The sequence below is a fragment of the Condylura cristata genome, unplaced genomic scaffold (assembly GCF_000260355.1).
Source record: "Condylura cristata isolate star-nosed mole 26May11 unplaced genomic scaffold, ConCri1.0 scaffold00002, whole genome shotgun sequence".
Taxonomy (NCBI): Eukaryota; Metazoa; Chordata; class Mammalia; order Eulipotyphla; family Talpidae; genus Condylura; species Condylura cristata.
In genome coordinates this window covers 38,190,097-38,213,716 of record NW_004567103.1, presented here as the reverse complement: position 1 = coordinate 38,213,716, position 23,620 = coordinate 38,190,097, and the positions used below count along the sequence as shown (strand labels likewise).

At 36.9% G+C, this 23,620-nt stretch overlaps 1 protein-coding gene across 1 annotated transcript in view; it reads right to left on the bottom strand.

Moving 5' to 3' along the window:
* Nucleotides 1-23,620, bottom strand: part of CERKL (ceramide kinase-like) — a 95,333-nt gene that overhangs the window by 26,646 nt on the left and 45,067 nt on the right. Inside the window, exon 3 of the mRNA XM_004674473.2 lies at nt 4,068-4,199. Within this exon, the coding sequence (XP_004674530.1) occupies nt 4,068-4,199 (132 nt within the window). The remainder of the gene's footprint in view (nt 1-4,067; nt 4,200-23,620) is intronic.

The window sequence follows — 23,620 nt, the reverse complement described above, 5'->3', positions numbered from 1 at the left end:
TACAATTGAGATGGAAAAAAAATGTACAAAATGATGTAAAAATAAACTTTTGTAAAATAAAAAAATAATAAAAAAAATTAGAGCCATGATTCTAAGTAGGGAAAAAGGAAACTGACAACAAATTTCACTTTGACTATCCTGGGTCAGTCAAAGGTAGGTTAAGAGGTAAAAATTCTCTGGTGATTGGATGCTGGCTGTCATGGGTGCTGAGGTGGCAAAGAACAAGACTGTGTTCAGAGCAGTGTCTCTGTCTGTGATGATGATAGCCATAAAAGCTAGCAGTTTGTTAACACACAGAGGGTGTGCCTATTACAAGAGAGATCAAGGGAAGTTATGATACCTCAATGACTGAGTTACATATAGGACGTGCTTTGCATTATTACAAAAGATAACATCTCCTCTGGAGACAAAGTTGGCTTGCTAATTCTCTATGCGGTACAGTTTTTTTCTCACACAGAAGCACTTGAGCCAAGGAGCAGTGGGTTTTCAATCCAGACAGTGCTCCTCACTCAACATGCCAGGTGATGAGGCACTGAACCAGCCCAGAAGAAAGGCCATCGTCTGGTTTTATGAAAGCACAGAGGAGGTGTCTTTCTAATCTACGCAAAGGTCACTCATGATAAGAATGTGTGACAGCCTGGTCAGCGATGCTATCTGACTGACCACAGGGTGCCCAGCTGGGTAGTCATTCCTGAGTGCCACACAGCTGCACTGCGCCACCAGGGCAAACTGAACTAGATGACCTTTGAATTTCCTTCCAGTTTTATTTCTGCCTTGCTTTTTTTTCATTGTATTATTCCATGAAATAACGTATGAATCCATGATCTCTCAAGACGCCTCTCACACCTTTAGTCATAAACTCCTAAAGCCTGCTCTGTGTGGAGAGTAAGAGAAGGAATTTTACTCTCTTCTGGCATAGGCTTACCAGGTGAGGTCTTCTTTGACTACTATACCAACAAGTTACTAGAAAAAAAATTCAGTTTTTCTCTGAATTCTTTCAGAATTTTTTAATATTCCATTAGATAAGAGACTGCACTGGTCCTGGCAGAAAAGGCAGGGGTGCAACTTAGTTCAAATATTTCAAAAGATACTGAAGTAGGCAGGGTTTCGGCACAAGTCAAAATGAATGAGCATGTATGTTTTTATTAATGGGTGAAATTCATTTTTTAAAGGAATGTATAAAAACATTACTTTATAATCTATATCTCCAGCTATAAACCATGCCTCATTTATACAGTGCCATCTAAGGAATAAATCATTGTGTAGAATTTATTATGTAATTCTTATTCTATTTGGACTGAATAATGTATATTAAATGCATTAAAAACAAGTCATACTGCACATGCAGAAATACCTACTTTCTGCTTTATTCTTTCATACAAGCTATTTTTTTCTTTCAAATGAAATGTGAATTGGACCTTACTAGTACATTTTTATGAAAGTGAAACAGCTCTATGAAAGTACTTCTAAAGGTAGCTTCAAATGTATTACCTTATTACATTTACAAAGGCATACGGTGTGATAAGCAAGATGATGAGAAAATTCAAGTAGCTATGCTCATTCAGTCATTCACACATAGAAATCATTTTTCAAATAAATATTTAGCCTATATATACCCAAAAGTAGTTTTTTAAGGAAAAAGGTGCAATTTTATAATTTTGCCTGTAGGAGGAGTGTAAGGCAGCTAATAATAAGTCATTCGGCACAAATATATAAGTAAATTCCAAATTTTCTTTGTGTACTGTGATTTTATGTTAACCTAAATATAAGAGTATATGACATTTGTAAATTTAGGAGAAAATAGCCCTAGATCATATTTCATTCTCCAATACAATCGTCTTAAGGAGGAAAATACATTCCTATCATGTCCTCTACCTTAGTTTGGGTCTCGTGTGCTAGATTCCTTCTTCCAACCTTCCCTCTTAATGTATGCTCTTTATCTTTTGGCAGAGCAGTCATCTTTACCAAACCAGATTACGTCACTATGATAAAAAATTTATACACATCACTATGATAAAAAATTTATAGCAGCTTGGGGTCAATGTGGGACGCTTAAACTCCTGCAGAGAGCAGCAAAAAGATCAACCTGGGCTCCGACTTCCTCTACTGCTCATTGCTGGGAGCCTCCCCAGAAGCCATCTTGACCCTTTCCTCCTTTATAGAATCCAGATTCAGTTCAGGTGTCCTCAACCTTCCAGCAAAAGCAAGGTTTCACCTCAGCCCATGAAAAGGATCTTGATGGTGAAGAGTGAGAGCTTGGTTATTCATGCCTACTGTAGTAATGCAATCAAACTGAAGGATGACATTTTAATCCCATTCAGGATTAAAGGTGTTAACTCTCACCAGTTCACTGGCAAGCAATTCATGACTGTTTAAGTCAAAAGTGAGGAAGACAAAGTTACGAAGTAACTCCAAAGACAAATAAACACACACATACACACACTCCACTTACATGTGCTTGCTAGCATAACTTTTTTCCATATTTCTTTTTTGCCTTCACTGACTCTTCAAGCTGGCCAGTTAAAATTTCTATTTCAAATGTTTTTCCTGAGTCTTGTGATGTATCATAATCTAATACATTAGTATAACCCTCTGAGACATTATGGCTTCTTAAAATATATATTAAATATATATCTTTATTTTAAATGCATATCTGGGTCTCTAATAAACTAATTGTCATTCAAGAGCAGGTAGCATAACTTATTCATCTTGCATTCTGTGTAATGCTGAACACAAATACAAGTTTCTTGAATGATATACAATAGTACCCACATAAAACTGTCTGGATATTAAACCAGTGAAATAATATAATTCACATTACTGGGTTTGCCTATAAGTTTACCCAAATTTCCATTGTTTCATACAACCATGAATTTCAAATTTTTCCTTCTGTTGATCTTTGGCAAACTTCAGTGGAAAGGAATGTTTTGTCTGAATAACCCCTTTTCCTTACTGATCATCTTTAAGTAAGCCAAGTATCACAAAACTGAAACCCTGACTCCTTCACTACATTTTTTTTTTTAAATTCAGCAGTTCTCATAGAATCTTTAGGGCAATTCCTCTTGGACTTCCATTATAATATATGCCTCTTAGTATAGTTTACTTTTCACAAAGACTGCCTTTCTTTTTAGGAAACTCCTTCAACACCAGTCCATCAAGTCATGAGGTGTGAGCTTCAATAGCCTTTTAAGATTGTGAGATAAATCTTCCTAGCTTACAGCTAAACAAAACTTGATCACTCTGAATCCCTTTTCCAAGGAATTTATAGTTGGACAGGGAGATTCCAAATGTTCTTTGCTCTGTTTCCTACATGGGTTTATTATGCAATACTCTTCTTCAATTGAAACTTGCTACAAATTTGCACTGTGCTAGGGAAATTACATAGAAATAAAATGATAAAAATTGAAGATAATTCTAAATAACATCAATCTGTCTTTTCCAGTCCATTCCCATAAGAAAAATCAGTCTCAAGAAAACAAAGGAATTTGATTACTAGATTCAAAAAGTTGAAAAGGATTTTACTACTCTTTCTATTAACTGTAACATTACCAAATTTCTATTTGCCTTAGCAAATCTAAGTGTTTTTTTTTTATTTTGGAATGAATTTAAGTTTTTGGCTTTGCTAAACTCATTTACAATCAGCAGTAAGTGCTTAGCTTTGACCTAACCAGCAGGGGTCAGAGTCAGAACAAAAACCAACTAATGAAGGATTTCATGGAAGGACATCAAACATTCAAGTGAACAAACATCAATTGCTTGTCAGACTGCACAAATAATGTATAAATAGCGAACATCTCAATGAAGATATTGGAAAGTATGTAGCCTGCTTTAAAACCTAATGATTTTTGAAGTTTTTGAAAAGGTCAAGTAGAAACATTGATTTCTTAAGAAAATGCAAACAACTAAGTTACAATCTTAACTTGTCTGCAATAGGTTATGAAAGCATACTTTTTAAAAAAGTGTTAGATATTACAGAATGCCCTATATTTAAGAACAAATTCTTCTTATTTTGCTTCCTTAATTGATTTTTTTTAATGTCGGAATTACATTCTGAAAAAATGACTTACTTGTTACATCAGTCTTAATTCCTGCAATCTTTAACAGTGGCTCAACCTTCCCGTAATAGAGCTGGGTAGCTTCTTTTTTGTGGCTCTGGGGGTTTAGTAGTATCTTTAATGACTTTGGTCTATTTGAAAAACCTAAGAAAAAATAAAGACAAAGTTATAGAAGGTCAGTCAGCACTTCTTTCTGTCCCTTCAAAATCAAATACTGTAGTCGATAGAATGCTGTTCTCCTAGTAAATAGATTTTACTTGAAGTTCTAATAAGAGTTTTCCTGAGTATAGCATTATTTTTAAAAATATTTACATGTTTTGGATGGAGCTGGAAGGGATCATGCTTAGTGAAATAAGCCAGAAAGAAAAGGGAAAATACAGGATGGTTTCACTCATAGCAAGAGTGCAAAGGGCCAGGGGAGAAAATAATAATGAACAATTACATACCAGAGACATTTTATGGGGGTGGAATGGGATCAAAAACTGGGTGGGGGGAAGTGCACTGGACTATGGTGATGGCACACGGGTGGTTTGGTGATGGGAAGCCCACGGGGATTACAACTGAGATGGAAAAAGACAAAATGATGTAAACAGCAGCATACTATATATTTAAAAAATGTACATTTGTGCCAGCAACAGGGACAGAGCCCTCTTAAAATAATCACAACTTTTAACAAAGCACTGCATGCATGAAGCAAGAAGAGAATGAAAACACCTTCAGAATACTAGGCAAATATTTGTGTATATTTACCAAATCACAAACAATAAATCAAATGTTCTGTAGCATTTGTTTCAGTGGTAGGGGGGAAGCAATGGGCTGTAACACCAGAAAGACCCATTTCTTTCCCTGAGATAAATCCGGTTTTGGGAACTGGACACTCCAGCAGCCTCAGGGCTACCAGGTGAACCTGCTCCTGGGCCTAGGTGCGTAGAAAACAGGTGGGGGCCAGGCTGGGTCAGGACCAGCACCCAGAGCAACGCATGCTGGAGCTAAAGAGAGCGCTTAGGTCAGAGTTCAAGCCTGAAAGGGGGCCCAGGGAGAAAGCTCTCTCCCCTGGGAGCTGGGAAGGCAATGCCTCTTAGCCTCTCGGCGGGCAGGGATTCGATGATAGTGCTGCCTCACAGTTGGGGCTGAGATTTGATACTACTATTTTCTGGGCTTGCAAGATGCTTATCACTTAGGACTCAGTGGAGCAGGTGCACAGCAAATTTTCTGTTGTTAGGAAGGGGCAGGAGGGACAGAGGAGCCAAAAGAAAGCTGAGCACTGACATCTCTTTTATGACAAATTCAATGAGGGCTACATTTCAAGGTTAAAAAAGCAGTTACTAATATCAGTAATGGTCTAATAAAGCCATTACTAAAAGCCGATGAAAAAATGTCTACTATACCAAGGTCAGATTTTTGTGCCTCAAGGAAAGATAATATATAAGTTCTTAAGATAATTCATGTCATCAATCTTTCATTGATACATACCATTTTGAATTAGAGAGTTTGGATGAAAAGTCGAGGATCATGTCGAACTTCATTTGGTGACAGTTCTTCCTGGATTCTAAAGATTCAGACTTGAAACCTCAAAACCTCCCTTCCTGCCCTATTTGAATGCCCACATTTAAATGAATATCCAGATTCACAAATCAGTGGCTTTTGTTCTCCTGTGTCCAGATTTTCCGGGCTGTCTCATCCTGACAGGATGCTTGCCACCACTTTATGGGGCAGCCTACTCCTCCTCATCTTCTATCCCATCCTCAGTGTTAACAGCTCTGACTAGTTGTGCTATGGCTTTTGGCTGCCAGGGGAGCAAATCCCTCAGCATGCCATTCAAAGGCTTCCCTCACCCAGCTCCCAGCTATTTTCTCTTTTCTCAACATATTTAAGAAACATTTGAGTGTAATACTGATTGGGAAGAGGGACAAAATGATTAGCATGTGATCCATGCTATAAGGAATGATATATTCCCAAATAGAAACAGCACAGGATGATGTTAGAATAGGGGAAGGTGATGAATTCTCATTAGGGACCCAGAAAAAGACTTCCAGGAGGAGAAAACATGTAAATGCATCTTTTCCCTGGTGCAGTTGTCAGTACTTAGAATTCCCTCCTCCCTCACACCTCATCCCAGGCCCTAACAAAATAGAAGGGTGTAGAGAGGGAGGAATTACTAAGTAATGCAGCCAGCACAGGGAATGCAAGAAGCTGAGTAAAGGGGTCTCGTTTCAGCTTTCCTATATGCTCCAGTTATACTCTGTGACTTGCCAGAGACCAGATTTTCCAGACCTACCTTCATTTGGACTGATATCCATTCCATTTCGCCTCATCCCTATTGATGTTCTTCCTGGTTAAAGAGCAGCAGCATACAAATCTAGGGCTTGCCTTTATTAAAACATGACAAGGGCCAGAACTTTGTTCTAAATCTGAAAGTCCACGAGTCGGAGTAAACAACCAAATCAAGTTTACCTTACTTAGTAAATGTATCAGAACACTGCTTCAGTTCTCAGGCAGAGGCAACCCCAGGAAAGAAGGTATCTAGGCATCAAACTACAGACCTCCAAGGTCGCTATCATAAAAACCAACTTTGTTTCCCCTCTTCTAGCTCATAATTATGGGGAACTAGTTTGTGGAAGCAAGAAAAACTCATTTGGGGCTTGTGATATGAGTGCATTGTAGCTGAAGGCTTGTAGGCTTCAACTGTATCTGTATAAATGTGAGTCTAGTCTTTGTATTCAAACAGGTCATTTTACTTTAAGTTTCAATTAACAGTAGGAATAAAAACTAATATTGGTCAGAATGTTCCATTCCTTAGATAGTTTGGTAAATTGAGGTATTTTTTAAAAAATAAATAAGCAAAGACCATTTTTCATCAGAGCCACGTATTTTCTCATTTCTTTTATCTTGGGTTCACTTAATACCATGATTATGAAAGCTAGAGTTTAAGTATGTATAAATTAGGTGGTAATTTGATATCAATTGAGAGATCAGAATGGGGATTTCTACTGAATAAAGCAGGATTTTTAAAAATATTCTTAATTAGGTGGAATAAACATAATTTAAAAAGTCTTTAACCTTCTGAAGTTCCCTTTGGAAGCCTCCCTCAGCTCCAGTACTTTTCTTGGACTTATCTTACCAGTTTCCCCCGCCACAGTGCCCTTGTGCCTGTATCCCCTATGTCTACCTACCTAGTCTTTCTTTTACCACAACCACTTTGCAAAGACTACAGTTCACCTGTCTGTACTCTTGGTTTTGAGCTTACCTCAGTCATCACATCCTTGGGGAAGCCTTTCATGTCCTCCCTTGGTCTCATGACTTTAAGTAGGTCATCTTCCCTTTCTAATTTGTGGTTAGAGGTCCATATACTTCACAATCTTGACTTTTATGCTGCTGTAATTTTATATGTTTGTAGTTATCTATAGATATATAAATTATATCTAATTTTATATTGGTTTTTATCTAAAATTCAGTTCTATTGAACTGGAAACTCTTTTTCTTATTCTATCTCATTAATACAGGGCAAATAGATGATCAAATATGTGATGACTGAATAAAAGGGTGGTAGTAGCCTTAAGCCAAATAAATAGCAATGACATCCAGCCATTGATTCATCCATTCACAAATAACTGCATGCCTGCAATTTACCAAGCAGGATTCTAGAAACTGAGACTCAATGAAGAAAACCTCTGCTCTCATGAAGTGTCCATTCTAATAATGGAAACAGAAATGAGGAATTCAAGATATGTCACATGGTTATGAGTTTTAAGCATAAAATGGAGAAAGGGAGAGGGGGAGAAAGGGTGAGAGAGAGAAAGAAGGTAGAAAATAATGACTTTTTCACCAGGGAAAGTCATGTCACTCAGAGTGTCTTGGGATTATAAGCACTTTGATTTTTATGCTGAGAAGAGAAATATGGTGAATTTTAAGCAATACTACTATATAACTTTGGGTGTTATACAAGGATCGCTGTCACTGCAGTATGGGAAGTAGAAGCAGAGAGGGCAAAGACTGATAAACTAAAAAACAGTTGAACTAGTCCAGATGGGAAATAATTGTGCTTGGGCTGAAATGCTTAAAATGGAGATTATAAGAAATTTATATACTGAGCTATACTTAGAAAGTAGAGCTGACAGAATTTCTTTACTCTTTGGACATTGTGAAAGAAAAGGAGAACTCAAATGTGTGGATGGACAAGGGGAAAGAAAAGATCTGAGCAGTATAAAGGCTAGTAAAAAAAAAAGTGGTAGAATCAGTAAATGGGGGTCTCAATGAGGTTAAAGTATTTTAGGAATTGGGAGATTAAGTATGCAAGAAAGAAGGCAACGGCCACAGGGAGGGTAGGCTGCTTGAAAATGATATTGAGGACAAATAGTAATGCCAATAAGATCTGATAAACTTCCAAATATCCAGTCGTCCTCGTGAGGTCCTAGGTACTGTTGTCCAGAACCACACTGTGAGAACCACTGCTCTAGAGTCATGATGATGGAAGCAGTGGATGAAGTTACAATCAAAATATCTGAAAGGAAGAGATTGAAAACTCAGAACATCTACAAAAAAAAAAAAAAAGAAATAGGACAGCAACAGAGTTGGAGAGACTGACAACATGAAAGCTAACATACAGGGACTGGGAGAGGAACTCACTATAAGTGGTGCTTCTGAGTGGTGTCTGATGGACTGAGCTTCATCACTGAGGACTGGATAAGAGTAAAAAGAGAAAATGCTCTCAGAACAACAGTGGGATACAAGGAAGATATCAAGACATTGCCCATATCTCCTTAGAGCAGTGGCATGAATATATGGCAGAGGAAAGCAGCCACCGTTTGCAAGGACTGCAGGAAGCTAGCAATGCCTGGAAGAGCTGGGCATCTAGATTAAAGCAAGAAGGTGAGGGGGAGTATTTGGAAATGTGAGTGAAAATGAAGATTTTTGCTAATGATGATTCACTCCACTGGAAAGAACAAAATCATATCAGAAGTAAAGAAGAGTATGTGTATGGGCTGGGGGAGGGGGGAGAAATGCTTCTACCTTAACACCTTGGTTCATAGACCCATTTCCTCTGTTAATGCAACTAACAGTTACCTTAAATTACTAGATTTTGTCTCCTAGGTGGAGTACAATATAGTACAACATGGAAACATGATAGTAATGCCAGTGGATTTCACAGTTATCAGCTAATTGCCTCATTTCTTTTGCTATATGCTTTGATCAAAAACTATATTGTATAGGATATAAATTCATTAAGCTTAGCATTTAGTAAAGCCTCTGGTGGTGATATCAGAAACATAGCAGGTAGAAAATGCCAATGCTAAATGCTAAAGTAGGCATTCATAGCAATGAGGTCAACCAGTGACCTTCCACAGTGGGGGAGATCCAATGTTATCACCCTGCCACCTAGTGGCCGGCTGGTGGCTCTGGGACATGGGTCATATCCAGGGTTCAAGGTTGACATGTTGCAGAAATAGTGGTAGTCAAATCATCCTTGGTGAGTGCACGCACTTGATGTTAAACTCATGCATTTCTCCCACTCCTGCATGAAGGCCACTTTGATGACATGGTATTATAGAAGCCCTGTGGATCCTCTAAAGATGCTGACTGACAATCTTTCAAATGAGGTCTCTTGGAAAGCTGATTATTTCCTCCTCTAGATTAAATTCATTTTGGTGAGCATTTACATAAAACACAAATCTCATTTTCTTTTTTTCTAAGTCATCCATAAACTTCTACTCATGCATACTTGTCACCAACCTTCCAATCTTTTCCTTTGAAGTTTCTGACTATTTGGCCACATTCTTAACCACTGCCTACATTTTGAACAACCCCTTGGCCATCACTCCTTAACAGTAAGTGTCAACTAATTCCAGCCAATAAGAAGGATTTCTCTTGTCTGCTATCTTTAAAAACACTGGAGAGAGAGACTGTGATACTGCAGCAGCTCACTTCTGCTACCTACCAGCAAGAACTGTCTCTAAATGAGACCCCATGTATTTCCCTTAGTCTACTGGTCTTAGAAAATATTTCCGAGGCCACTCATGTGGGTAAAGAAGAATGCAGCAGTTGTAGGCCACTAACATTTAGAAGGTGCTAAATCCTTCTGTAGCCCAAGAATACAATCCATATAAAATAATTTTCAGGCCCTCCCTGGTGGTGCAGTGGGTTAAAGCACAGCACTAAAAAGTTAAAGTCACTTCCGCATGAGTTTGATCCCCGCCTGCCCGGGAGGAGATCCACATGGCGCGGCAGACCTCTCCTGACCCGCCCGCTGCTCCCCTCAGCAGTGTACTTCATCTATCTGCCTGTTCTGCTCCCGGCTCTGTCTCTGGTGAATCCTCTCACCCTCCGCATCTCTGGCCTGTACCCCAGTTCTTTGTGAATAAATAAAATCTTAAAAAAAAAAGAAACAAAAAAATAATTTTCATATTTAAAATAGTTAAAATATTTGTTTCATGCAACTGAACTGTGATTAATACAGATGTCTAAGACACACCTCAAAGTTAACATTAAAAATTGAAAATTTTATTTTTCTTACTAAGCCTAGTCTATCTACCCAATCTTTCCCACTCACTAAATGCCAACTTTGTCCATTGTGCTATAGCCAGAAAATTCACTGTACCCTGAAAATTGGCAGTCAAAAATAACTCGGCACTTATCCTGGCTTTCTAATAAGTACTATATTTCTGTGTAACCAAAAATACCCATGTGTGAGTACTAGATTTTTTTTTATAAAGAATACCATGAATTTAGAAGAAACAATTAAGTCAGAAAATCCTCATGTTTGGTCTCTAATTAGTTCAGGTAACAATAATCAATGGACATTAAACCTATTAAGAGAAATATTTATGGAGACCAGATATTCCCTTGGAGCCTAACTACCAGAACAAATTATCTAGTAGTTTCAAATTGAAGCACTGCAATGGAGGGATCGATCTTAACATAGGGATTCCATCACAGCCTCATTAATAGTGAGCTAGTTAGATATTAAGTACTGCTTGAGATGATAGAGTATGAATTACACAAAAACACTGATGAAGTGTTCTAGCACAAAATTTCCACCATGACTAAGATTAGTTCTTCTAGATGAAGAACCAGTTTATAAGAATAGGGAATAGAAGAACAAGTTCAATGATACTGCAAAGAAGCATCAGATAGTGTTACAACAGTACAGTTCAACATTTCAGTCTTTAGACTGACCACCTAACAACCCCCAACAGCTCATCAGAAAGGGCCACATTGGGCCCCCCAGTGGTGCAAGGGTTATAGTCTCAGCACTATCAAGCTATTGCCAGCCACTGAGGCACAGCACGAGTTTCTTCTTGGTCCGGGTGCTGACCCACATGACAGCAGACCTCTCTTGTCTCTCCTGCTGCTCCCCTCAGCAGGAGGGGAGTCCCCTGTTCTGTTCTCCACTCTGTCTCTGGTGAATACTCTCAACCCCACCTGCACCTCTGGCCTATAGCCCAGTTCATTATACATAAATAAATAAATCTTAAAAAAAAAAAAATAAAAAGGTCCACATCAAAGCCTCTGAATCTGAGCTTAGTGTAGGGGCCAGTCAGGAATCCTGAGACTTCTCAGTGTACTTTATACACAGTATAATGTTTCATGCACAGTAAAATGTCTTCGGAACAATCGGGTATCTTCCATAAACCAAAGTCAGTATAAAAGGATGAGGGGAATATCATAATGTTATTGTTTAAATATATTTCTTTCAACAAATGATCCTTGTTTTGTAGCCAATTGCTACAAATTGGCTATAAAAGACATTTTGGAACTGGGGAAGTATGATCTAGGTATTAGATAATAAGCATTGGATTATTGCTCATCCATTTGGTAGAATAATGATATTTGATATTTATGAAGTTTTGTTTATGGAGATGTATACTTCAGTATTTTGGGAGAAATGCCATGATGTCTATAATTTAAAACACATTGACAGAATAAAATGTCTGAAGCAAATATAGAATGTTAAGAATGTAGACTCTATGGCTTTTTCCTCAACTGCCCCTCCAGATCCAATAAGTCAAATAATCCAGCCAACTCTCTTAAAAACGCATCATGAGTCTTAACCACTTCTCACAACCTCTCCTGCTGCTACCCTGTGTAAGGCACAATCTTTCACCTGAATTACACCAATTTCCACTTAGTAGCTCTTCTACTTCAATCCTTTCACCTACTCTTACATTTTACCCTTCACCTGGCAGCCAGAACATATCCAATTTCAAAGTTATATCACGTCATTCCTCTGCTTAAAACTACTAAATGTCCCCCCCCCACATCTTTCTCAAAATAAAAATAAAATCCAATAAAACTTGTAAGATCCTTCATACTCTAGTCTTTTGTATTTACCAGTGCCTTCACTGGGAACATTTGCTCCTCAGATGTCCAGTGGCTTATCGTCCTATTTACATTCAGTTCTCTTCTAAAATTCACAGCCACTGAAATTTTCCTTTATCACCTATGTATAAAAAGTTTCACACATTGCCTGGTAGTACCATTTAACATTCTAGAAACATGATTTTATATATTTCCTTTTTTAATGTCCTAAATGTTTTTACTACCCACCCCCCAGATTTATTTGGTGATATCCTATTTTCTAATGTAAGGTGTTAGGAACTGGGCATTTGGGGGAGAGATAAACAGGTGTTGAGGGTACATTCCTTAAGAATGGGAATAGAGCTCTTATAAAGGGGACCTCAAAGAGCTTGAGAGTGATCTTTCTGCATTGTGAAATTACATTAAAATGGCTCTCACCAGAACCTTACCATGCCAGCACCTTGATCTTAGACTTACAGCCTTCAGGACTGTGAGAGTTTAGTTTTTGTTCTTTATAAGCCACCAAGTCTATGGTACTTTGCTATACATCCTGCACAGACCATAGCCACTACTACTACCTGGGGTCAAAGGCATTGTGTTCCACTCTCTGCTATACCACTAATTCCTAGAACAGCATTTGGCATACAGTAGATGCTATATATGTGTGTATATGATAGAAATGCTACATATGTGTAGTCTATATATATATATATATATATTATATACATATACATATATATATACACTGAATAATTTCTTTTAAAATAACCAATTTTTTAAATTATGAAACAAATTCCAATTTTAATAAAGAAAATAAAATATGAATACTGCAAAACAATCATTTAAACAAAAAGTTATTTTAAAGTTGTAAAACAAGTCCAGAAAATCAACTGCTCAACTCCTATAAGAAAAAGTCAAGAGGATAGGCAATATTTTTAAAAGAACCAAAGATTTATCAAAAGTAAAATTTATAACAGACATCTAAACCCTGTGAAATATTTTTTCAGAAAAACTAACTAACATCTTACTTCTGTTATGTTAAGCTTAAAAGAAAAAGTAATTAAATTTCTGTCTCATACTTTTTTCCTATACCTACAAACATAACCAATAGACTTATATTTGAGCTGATGAAATCTTATAAATTAAATTTTATAGCAGCCATGAAAATAATACCAACCCCATGGCTCAAAACCTAAAACAAATCTGCCTTCCAGAAACAAATCACCAGTTATAACAAAAATTAGAAAGTAGACCTGAAAGTAATAGCCTTTGGCCTACCAGTGATTAATCTGTTCAGAAAGGCTACCTCATTGGTCTTACCCTGGACTTGGACTCCAGAGTGCTATCCCTCAGCCCCAAGGCACACGTGCTTTGTCATCTCAAGGGAAAGGAAATGCAGAGAAGCAGGCAGCAAGGGATAGTGCAACTGAGCAAAGATGAAGTCAGGACAGAATTCACAAGCTGAAACTGCCAAATGACTTGGTAAACCTATCTACCATGACAAAAAGCATTTACAAATTCTGAAAATTAGGTGAGGAAGAAAGGGAAAGTTTTAAGAGATTGAGTGTTGAAAAGGCTAAGTGAGCCTGAGATGGGTAACGTTTGTGTGTGATAAAGAAATCTCATACATCCGAACTCTCTTGAACATCATTATTTTGAAAATCATTTTTAGAATGCAGCAACAGTAGAATAGGAAGTCATGACCTTGCTTTGTTCTCTCAATGCAGTCATGACAGACTGGTCAGTGGGAAAGCAGATTAAGACGCATAAATCCTTTAAACTATTGGGGAAAAAAAAAAAAAAAGCAGACTTCAAGTGGCAATTGTCTAGTCATAATTTTCTAATCACCCCCAAATAGATAACCCAAGATTAAAATATAGGTATGCTGCAACATTAATAGGCAACTGTCTGGGGCTCCGTCTTTTGGTAACCTCTTGATTCATACTCTGGAGTGAAGACTCTTTAGCATGCCAGTTTGCAATGAGCCAGTAGTATAAAACAGAATGGCCAACTGTTCCTCTGTTAGTAACAAATGTGCTAATATGTACTAGTTTAAACTTGATCTATCAGTGAGTCAATGAACCATGAAGGGTGGGGGTTAATCAGGGTGTTCTCCAAACAAAGGCTCATGAGAGCAGCGGGGACGCCACTCCCAGACTCACATCTGTGCCGTTTTGAGTGCAGCAGGACGGAACCGGCAAGGCGTTCAAAGTTAAGAGCCCAGAACCCTGTCATACTCTAGTGTATATTCACAACCATTTTATACAAAAAGGCAATAAAAGTGTTGCAAAGATAGAGCCCAAACACAGGAAATAAATAACTCAGCCATGATTCTCAGGATCTATTAATGTTAAACTATGCCCAGTTAATGTGTAACAGCTTTTTACACATAAGATTTGACAACTCGCAGTGGAAGTCAGAGTTCGATGATTTACATTAGATGATTTCTATTATAATGTATCAATTTCACTTAAATATTAATATAAGCTTATTGATAGCACCATTTTATACATGTAGATGGAAATAATCTTAACTCTATACATTGCTTAAAATATGCCCAGGAACTTTTTTTTTAAGTATTTATTTATTTGTGCATACAGAGCTGGGGTATAAGCCAGAGGTGCAGGGGTGGTGAGAGGATTCACCAGAGACAGAGTGGGGAGCAGAACAGGCAGATTGATGAGGTACACTGCTGAGGGGAGCAGATTCGGGAGAGGTCTGCCATGCCATGTGGATTACCACTCACACTGCAGCTGCTATGGCTGGCTCACTCGCAGTGCTGCACTTTAACCGGTTGTGCTACCAGGGAGGGCCTAAACCCAGTAACTTCCAACTTTACATGCAACATGCCAATGTGAAGATTTCTATCTCTAACACTGAACCTAACCAAAGAGCAATCCTAGAAAAAGTCATCACCTCAGTCATGGAATGGGAATAATCACCTCAATACTTCAGTGCTAAAAATAGTAGAGTCAAGACTATGTATCTAGAACAAGAGTGAGCAAGCAGACAAGAGCATAGGAAAAGAAAATTCAACCGAATAAGACATGCATTTTTTAATGAATTTTTATATTAATCTTGATGATGTGAATTTCTATTCATTTTGGAAAATGCTATGGAGTAGATCTATTTCAGTCTATCACTTTCCCAATTAAAAGTCCAGCCTGAGAAGATAATGTGCATTACTGCCTCTAGGAAAGGTACTGTGGCACACAGAAACAAACCAACTGAACAGAAAACCTTAGAAATAGACCAAACTACATATAGAAACTTGGCTGTTAGACTGACACAGGGCAAAGGAGGTATCTCAAAACTCTAGGACACAGACTTCAGCAAATGGTACTAGAGTAGCTTGATAACTATCTGGTAAAAAAAAAATAAGGTCCATATCTTATTTCACATATAAACCCCAAATGAAATGACAGCTCTGAATTTATGACACTGCACACATACCAGAAGGAAGCATGAATGAATGAATTGTACTCTGGCTCTCCACTGTGACTGATAACATCAGGTGCAGCAGAGGAACAGTGGCCAATCTAACAAAGTAAAAATTCTTAAAAACTGGAAAAAATCAAATAAGCCAAGAAACAAATTGGTATCAAGAGAAAAATGATTGCAATGTATCAGAAAAGACCAGTACTCTTAACATACACAAACTTTTCAAAGCTGATGGGAAAAGATAAGTTATAGAAAAATGAGCAGTTACACAAAGACAATCCACATGATATAAAATGGTCTTCAGACACATGAAAAAGTGTTCAACTCTATAATTTTTGCAGTGCAAATTGAAACTACTGACATGCCATTTCTCACTTATCACATAGGAAACATTCTAAGCATGACAGTATAACTTTTAACAGAGTGGTCCCCAGGAAAAGGGGAGATTCTTGGTTCACTGCCCCACCACAGGAGGGTGGAACTGAACAGGGAGAAGAAACCGGGGAAGAGACTGGGGAAGGAAGGGGTGGTGGAAGGGATGGAGGACTGAAGAGCAAGGAGAAGGCATGGAGGAGGCACAAGGAACAGAGAGACGTGAAGAAACTGCACTGGCTTCTTGGTCCTGGACTGGGTAAACAGATATGGGCGAGAGACCCATGGGAGGTTAACCATGACAGCATTTATCTTGATTTTCTCTTTTCCTTTCCAGAAGTGTCTGACTGTTTCTGACCCTTTCCTATGGTTTCCTGACAAAGTGCTTTAGACTTGTGGTAGGCTTTCGGACCTTGCTCTGGGCCAGTCCTGTTTGGCTGAACATTTACTCTCAAGGGGATGGGTAACTTTGGGTGTTTGATTTAAAAACTATATTCTTTGTCTTTTCTCTGTTACATACTAATTGTATTAAAGTTCCTTTCCACTAAAGGTCTTATATGTTTTATCTTGATTCAGCAGACAGCAAAACCTATGTAAAGTACGCAGTTTGGGGGGGGTTCTGGGGTGCCCCTCTCCCTGCCCTGTAACACAACCTTTGGTTAGACTGTTAGGAAACAGATATATACTGCTAGAGAACATGAAAAAACATATTAATTCTATGACGAGAAACTATTTAATAAAATGACACCTATCCACATTCTTTAATCCAGAAATCTACTTCCATGAAGTTACCCTTGAAGACAAGGTACACAAAGCTATTGATTACAGCACTTTTTGTGAAAAGCTATTGATTATAGTATTATCTGTGATAATATATGTTAACAATTAAAATCCCTAACATAGGAAAGTATTGAATATGGGTACAGGTAACACAATAAAGTCTTACACAGCTGCAAAAAAATGAGGCCCTCTATGACATGATACAGTGATTTTCAGCATATACAGTTAGGTGGAAAAGTATAGTGCTGAAGAGTTTATATTGTATATTGTTTTTATATAAAAAGGGAAATTTACAAAAACATATCTTGTAGTTTTACAAAAAGATAAACTAGAAATGCATGGAGGAATTGGTTATCTATAAGAGGGAGAGAGAAGAGATACAGAATTGTTTTTCTTTTGAAACATGATAACATACTACACATTAAAAATAATTAATCGAAGAAGCTGGAGGAAAAACAAACTAAAACTGACATGCACAAAACCAATACAGACACCATAGAACATAGCACTCATATAACATAGGGAAGCAATACTTGAAATGTACTTCTTCAGACTAGGCAAGCAAAAAAAGATTTTTTTTTTCCAGCTTTGTTTTGCCGATAAATGTTGAATTCATTTTAGCAGCTTAATTTTTCATCATGGTATGATCTGAAATAATTTTATGTTAATCATTAAATGATTGATCTAATGGGCAAATGTGTTTGTTGTTGGGTGTCTGTTTTCTTACACTGGAGAGGATATACAAATATGTAAAAAAAAAAAAAAAGACACTTGTAGGAATGGAGTGGAATTAGAATCATCAACTAGCACTGTCTGTTTCAAGAGGCTAGAAGCGCTGTTAACCTAAGAGCAACATGGACACACAGCATCACTGGCTTCCAAAACCATTCTGCACCAAAAGGAACCACAATACCTTAAAGAAATAGCTCATCAAGGCTCTGGCAGGAAAAGTGCAAGATAAATCCATATTTTGTTAGCCAAAAATGAAGAGATGCTCCAAAATTGATGGCTACAAGTCAAAAAGAACACAAGCACCAGCTTTAAAGGATTCCTCGAAATGTCTTAACCTCTCTACCTTCAAGGAAAGACAATTTTGTATAAAGAAGAAATTGCTTATCTTTCTCCCCAAACCTGCTCCTTTATTTCAGTTCCAGCAATGCAAGAAATCTGAGTTATTTTCCCTCGATTCAGTTGATTTCAGGACAAAAAAGAAAAAACATTTTAATTTGTTTTATCTCATCTTCTGGGTTTGACAGATCTAAAATTGTCAAATGAATTTCAATCACTACTACTTACGTATACTACATATGTATACACTGAAAGACATGAACATGTTCATGATCACACATTGATTTAATTTGAATAGAGCTTATAATTGTCATTTTTTTAAAGATATTTATGCTTACAGAACTGGGGTATAGGTCAGAGGTGCGGGGGGTGCGATGATTTACCAGAGACAGAGTAGGGAACAGAACAGGCAGATTGATTGAAATAAACTGCTAAGGGTAGCAGCAGGCAGGTGAGAAGAGGTCTGCCACACCATGTGGGTCAGCTCCCTGGCTGGGGATTGAATTTTTGCTGCAGTGGCATCGGAGAGCTTCATTAATGTGATGTCTTAACCATTGCGCCACCAAGAAGAGCCCTAATTGTCATTTTTTTAACAAAGAATCAGATGTGTATGGACTTTCTTTTGTTTTAAAGGTTTTATTTATATATGTATACAAGTAGAATTAAACAGTCGTCAAAGATGTGGAATACAGATTATATCTGTATTAACTGAAATAACTATTTTGTGGTTATACATCACTTTGAATGTTTATATATTTGATGCTAGTTACATATGCAGCTAGAAAAGGTGTTAAGCATAGTAGGATATGACCAATAAACTAAAGGTAACAATTAATAGAATACATTGGGTTAAAATTATATTCTCGTTTAAGCAACAATACAGATTATGGAATATGCCTTCTGTCTTTTAGAGTGCCAAGGTAGTATGATAAATTAAGAACATGGACTGGAAGTCAAACTGTCTGCATTTATTCCCAGTTCTATAACTTTACAGTTATGTGACCTTGCTCAAATCCTCTGCGTTCTGCTTCTCCCTGTCCATAAAACAGTAATGATAATAGTGCCTGTCTCAGGGATATTGTGAAAATTTGCAGCAGTTGGTATGCATGAACCTCAGCATACTCCTTGGCACATCAAAAATTCAAGATGATGATAATGAATTCTATTATCTAGTATATTGTCTACTAGGGAATTGACAGTTTCTATAAAGCTTAAACTTAATCTCCAAAGGCTAAAGTTTTTGGCATTTTGAGTTCTAAGGATGCTCAAAGCTTGGACTATTGCTAAGTAAGCTGTAAAAGTAGGACCCAAACCCAAATTATCCAGATAAAACCTAATTAGTCAGACTCATTCATAAACCTGGCAATGATAGATTTTTGCTATTAGTTGCATTAAAAAAGGAATATAAATAAAGAACTCAGTCTTGTCATCTTAGGGTGACCTTCCTTCCCCCCATCTAGTCTCTTGGAGCTAAGAAAAATCACCTTTTTTCTGACAGATATATTAACATCTGTGATGAACCAATTAAGGGATCTCAAAACAACAATTTGTCAGAGTTTAGACTTTAAAGTCTTGGGGGGGGGGAGTGTCAGAAAGCACATTGGGCTGTGGTAGCAGAACATGGGTGATTTGGTGGTGGGTACACTCAGGTCCTGATATCTCAAGTGGGTATCCAAGTATTACCTCAATTAGAAGCGATTCTGTTTCAGATAAATGAAAAAAAGTCAAAGTTTTATATAAATATATATATGTGTGTGTGTGTATTTAACAAAAGGAAGATCTAAATGTTGATATCTTCCTTTTGTAAAGAAAAACACCAATAAAGGTCAGGAAAATATCTGTCCTCTCAGTTTTAACCCATCAGTCTTGCTGCTCTAAACTCAGGGAACAGGAAAGCCCTTTCCCTATAAATTTCAAAGGGACCCTCTCAAGCTTTCAGCCCTGACTAAACATATTATCAACTTCTTGTCTTCCACAAGTCCAACTGAATGACCCACTGGTTGGATCCTTTCCAGTGTTGCCAAGGACTTGTTTTTTATATACTTCACAATATGTTTAGTCCCCCAAGCAGTCAGTTGTTCTCCATCTTTTTATAAAATAATTATGTTTTCCTGTTGGTAGGCAGTGTAGTGAAAAACAAGCACAGTTCATTAATTAGAAAGACTTGGTGGGGTTTGAATCTTAGTCCACTATGGTGTGACTATGTGGCCTAGAGCAAGTCAGTCAATCTCTCAATAATTTGTACCCCTAACTATCTACAGAAATTAAAAATATCTCAACCCCAAATTTCTGTGGTAACAATTAAGTGTTAGTTTATGTTAAGAGCAACTAGGATAATGCCTAATACAAAAAGACAAGCAACAAAATCAGGGCAATTTACCAGCATTTACTGAAGTAAGCATTGTGGCAAGTGTAAGAAATGAAAAAATAAAAACATGTACTAAATACTTTTTATGTGAAGTCCTATTCCATATGCTTAAAAAATAACCTATTACTCTTGAGAGCCTATAGTCTATGAAAGTATTAACTTATATAAGTAAAAAACCAGGGTGTGAGCAATTGCATAACCAGAGGAATGACGTGATTGCCAAACTAACAGAAAAAGCTGTGTGGCTCAGCCTTAGAGAAGATTTAATGGTTACAACTAGCCTTAAACTGCAAGCTGGACCTCCCTGGGCAAATGAGATAAGCAGCTTCCTTACTAGGTGAAAAGTTCCCAGCTCTGCCACTTCTTTCACCTGCAGAAAGGTCCTGAATTGGAAAGAGCACAGCCTGCACCAGATGCTGTGAAGGAGCCAGGAAGCTGCACACACCGCTGCCCATATCTCCTCTTTTATAGGAAAACAACTCACACATACAAACAGAAAATTCAATTTTTTTCAAAACATGTAATTTTCCACTTAAGTAAGTATTTCAAAGATCAAAATTAAAATACTTGTTTTTCTGGCCCTCCCTGGTGGCGCAGCGGGTTAAAGCGCAGCACTGAGAATCTGAAGCCACTTCCGCATGAGTTCGATTCCCGCCTGCCGCCTGCCCCGGAGGAGACCACATGGCGAGCCAGACCTCTCCTGACCCGCCCGCTGCTCCCCTCAGCAGTGTACTTCGTCAATCTGCCTGTTCTGCTCCCCACTCTGTCTCTGGTGAAGCGTCTCACCGTCCCTGAGCCTCTGGCCTGTACCCCAGTTCTGTATGAATAAATAAATAAATCTTTAAAAAAAAAATACTTGTTTTCCTCTTTAATAGTAGGGAGGAAAATAGTTGATTTATAAAATGTCATCACAGTGCAGGTAGTCTTTGCAAATATCCTACCTGCCTCAAATAGTAACAAATATATTCATACAAGATTAAAATAAAATTCCTGGAGTTACATATAATATCTATATAACTATCACACAATTTCATTATCATTCTAGTAGCCTAATGAATGCCAGGGGGCTTAATAATTTGTCACTTAATATGAAATATTATGCATCTCCTACTTAAGCATACTGTGAGAATGCTGCTTTATTGCTTTTGACTTCATTTCTTTCCAGTGAAAAAATTGTTCAATGACAATCCATTATACTCCCATCTAAGGATTGGCTCAGTGTTTAATCTTGCCTGTGGGTTTACAACATTTGATATTTACTTAGGAAACTCTGCTAAACATAAAGCCTGGAAACTGATCACCAGCCAGTGTTTTTAAAATTCATTTAGGCTAACAATAAGAACTTCTATATTTTTCATATGCATGCCCAGTTCATTCCAAGGCATTTGAAAATTTCAATTAGTAGTGATAGCCACTATAAGCAGTTTTAAATACTGCAAAATGCACTATACCACTAACGTTAAATGTTGAGGGTGAGATTTTTAATTCTTTCACTATTACTAAGTAATATTTTTTTCCTATGGTGATTTCTTCTTTTAAGAATTGGCTGTTGGATCAAAACAGGGTGAGAAGAGCACAAGGAATTATGGTGGTAGTGTACTGGTAGTAGGAACTTCATGGGACCACACCCGAGATGAATAAGCACAATGTGTATTGTACAAAAATGAAAAATCATGTTAAAATATACATATAATTTTTTAAAAGAATTGTCTGTTGATAAGTGTTGCCAATTTGCCTATTAATGTGTTTATGTAATATTTGGAAATGATTCTTATATGTAGTAAATTTATTATTAACCTGTCATTTTTACAAGTAGTTTATCAATTTAGTATTAACTTCATATTTTTGTTTAAGAGGGTGAACACAGAGCTCCAAGACTCTTTAGAGTTCTGAATCAATGTTGGGGAGGGAAGAACACTAGAAAGGGATAAAGTGCAAATAAAATAATATAGTTTCTTCCAAAAAGCAATATTCTTAATGTCCTTTTTCTCAGGATAGAGGCTAATTCTTAGAGTAAATACAATATACTCAAGAATGATTGTACAGTATACCACAACAGCTAAGGGTTCATGTTCCAGATTCAGGCAGATACAAGTTTGACTTCAGTTTCTAATCCATATACTAGTTGTTTAATATCAGAATATTTCAAATTATTTTTAGCCTTAATGATCTCATGTCTAAACAAAAATTATAATTTGCTTAATTCTAACATTTGTTGAATTATGCATTGCTTTAATTCCTCAAATATTACAATAAAAAATTCATAAAATAAGAAATCTCATTTCCCTTTTTACATAACCTTTATGTTATTATGATGAGTATTCAATGAGAAAATTCATAACAAATGCCTTTAAAAGTAACTAACATACAGGAAGTAAATGCTTAATAAATGTCAACCACTATTGTTAAAATTTAAAGTTTTAATGACTCTTTAATAATTTATTTAATAGCATAAATTTAATTCAATATTTACTGAGAATAGAGAAATCCTTATTTACAATTCTTAATACAATCAGATAAGATCTGAGTAAGTATACATGATTTTCCAAGAGAGAAATTTAGTTTTACTAAAGGACCTCTTCCTAAGAAAAGGAAATTGAAATGTATAAGAAATAACTCAAGAATGATTGTCCCTGTTCAATCCTATTCTTCAGGTATGCTGTCAATGACTAACACAGGAATACAATTTTCTTTATGACATCAATTCACTACTTAAAAATAATTATAATTATATGCAAAAACAAAACAAAACATATAGCCCTCCCATGGAAAAAAATGACTATAGAATAGATGCAAATAAGAAATATGAAAGGACAAGAGGAACCCTTGACATATGTCTCTCGATCTTCACCGGATGTGAATCAGAATATTATGCCACTAATAATCTTGCAAAGGTACCTTTGGTAAATGTGGAGTGTAGAGTCCTACATGTGTTCATTAAGTCAAACTTATAGGTCAAATCTTCAACATCTGTAGTTTTTGTTTCTGGCAACTAAACAAATTTCTCAAAGAAAATCATGCCTGTGTCCACTACTACTCATTTAATCAGAATCACTTAATTCTCAAACTGAGAAAGTACTAAGGTGGATGGGCTTTTTAAAAATAAAATTTGTGAAGGAATCAAACTAGAAATAAACCATATGGAAAAGGCAAGAAACCCACCTACAACGTGGAGACTAAAACCCACACTACTGGAAGACCATTGGATCAATGAGGAGATCAAGGATGAAATTAGAAAATA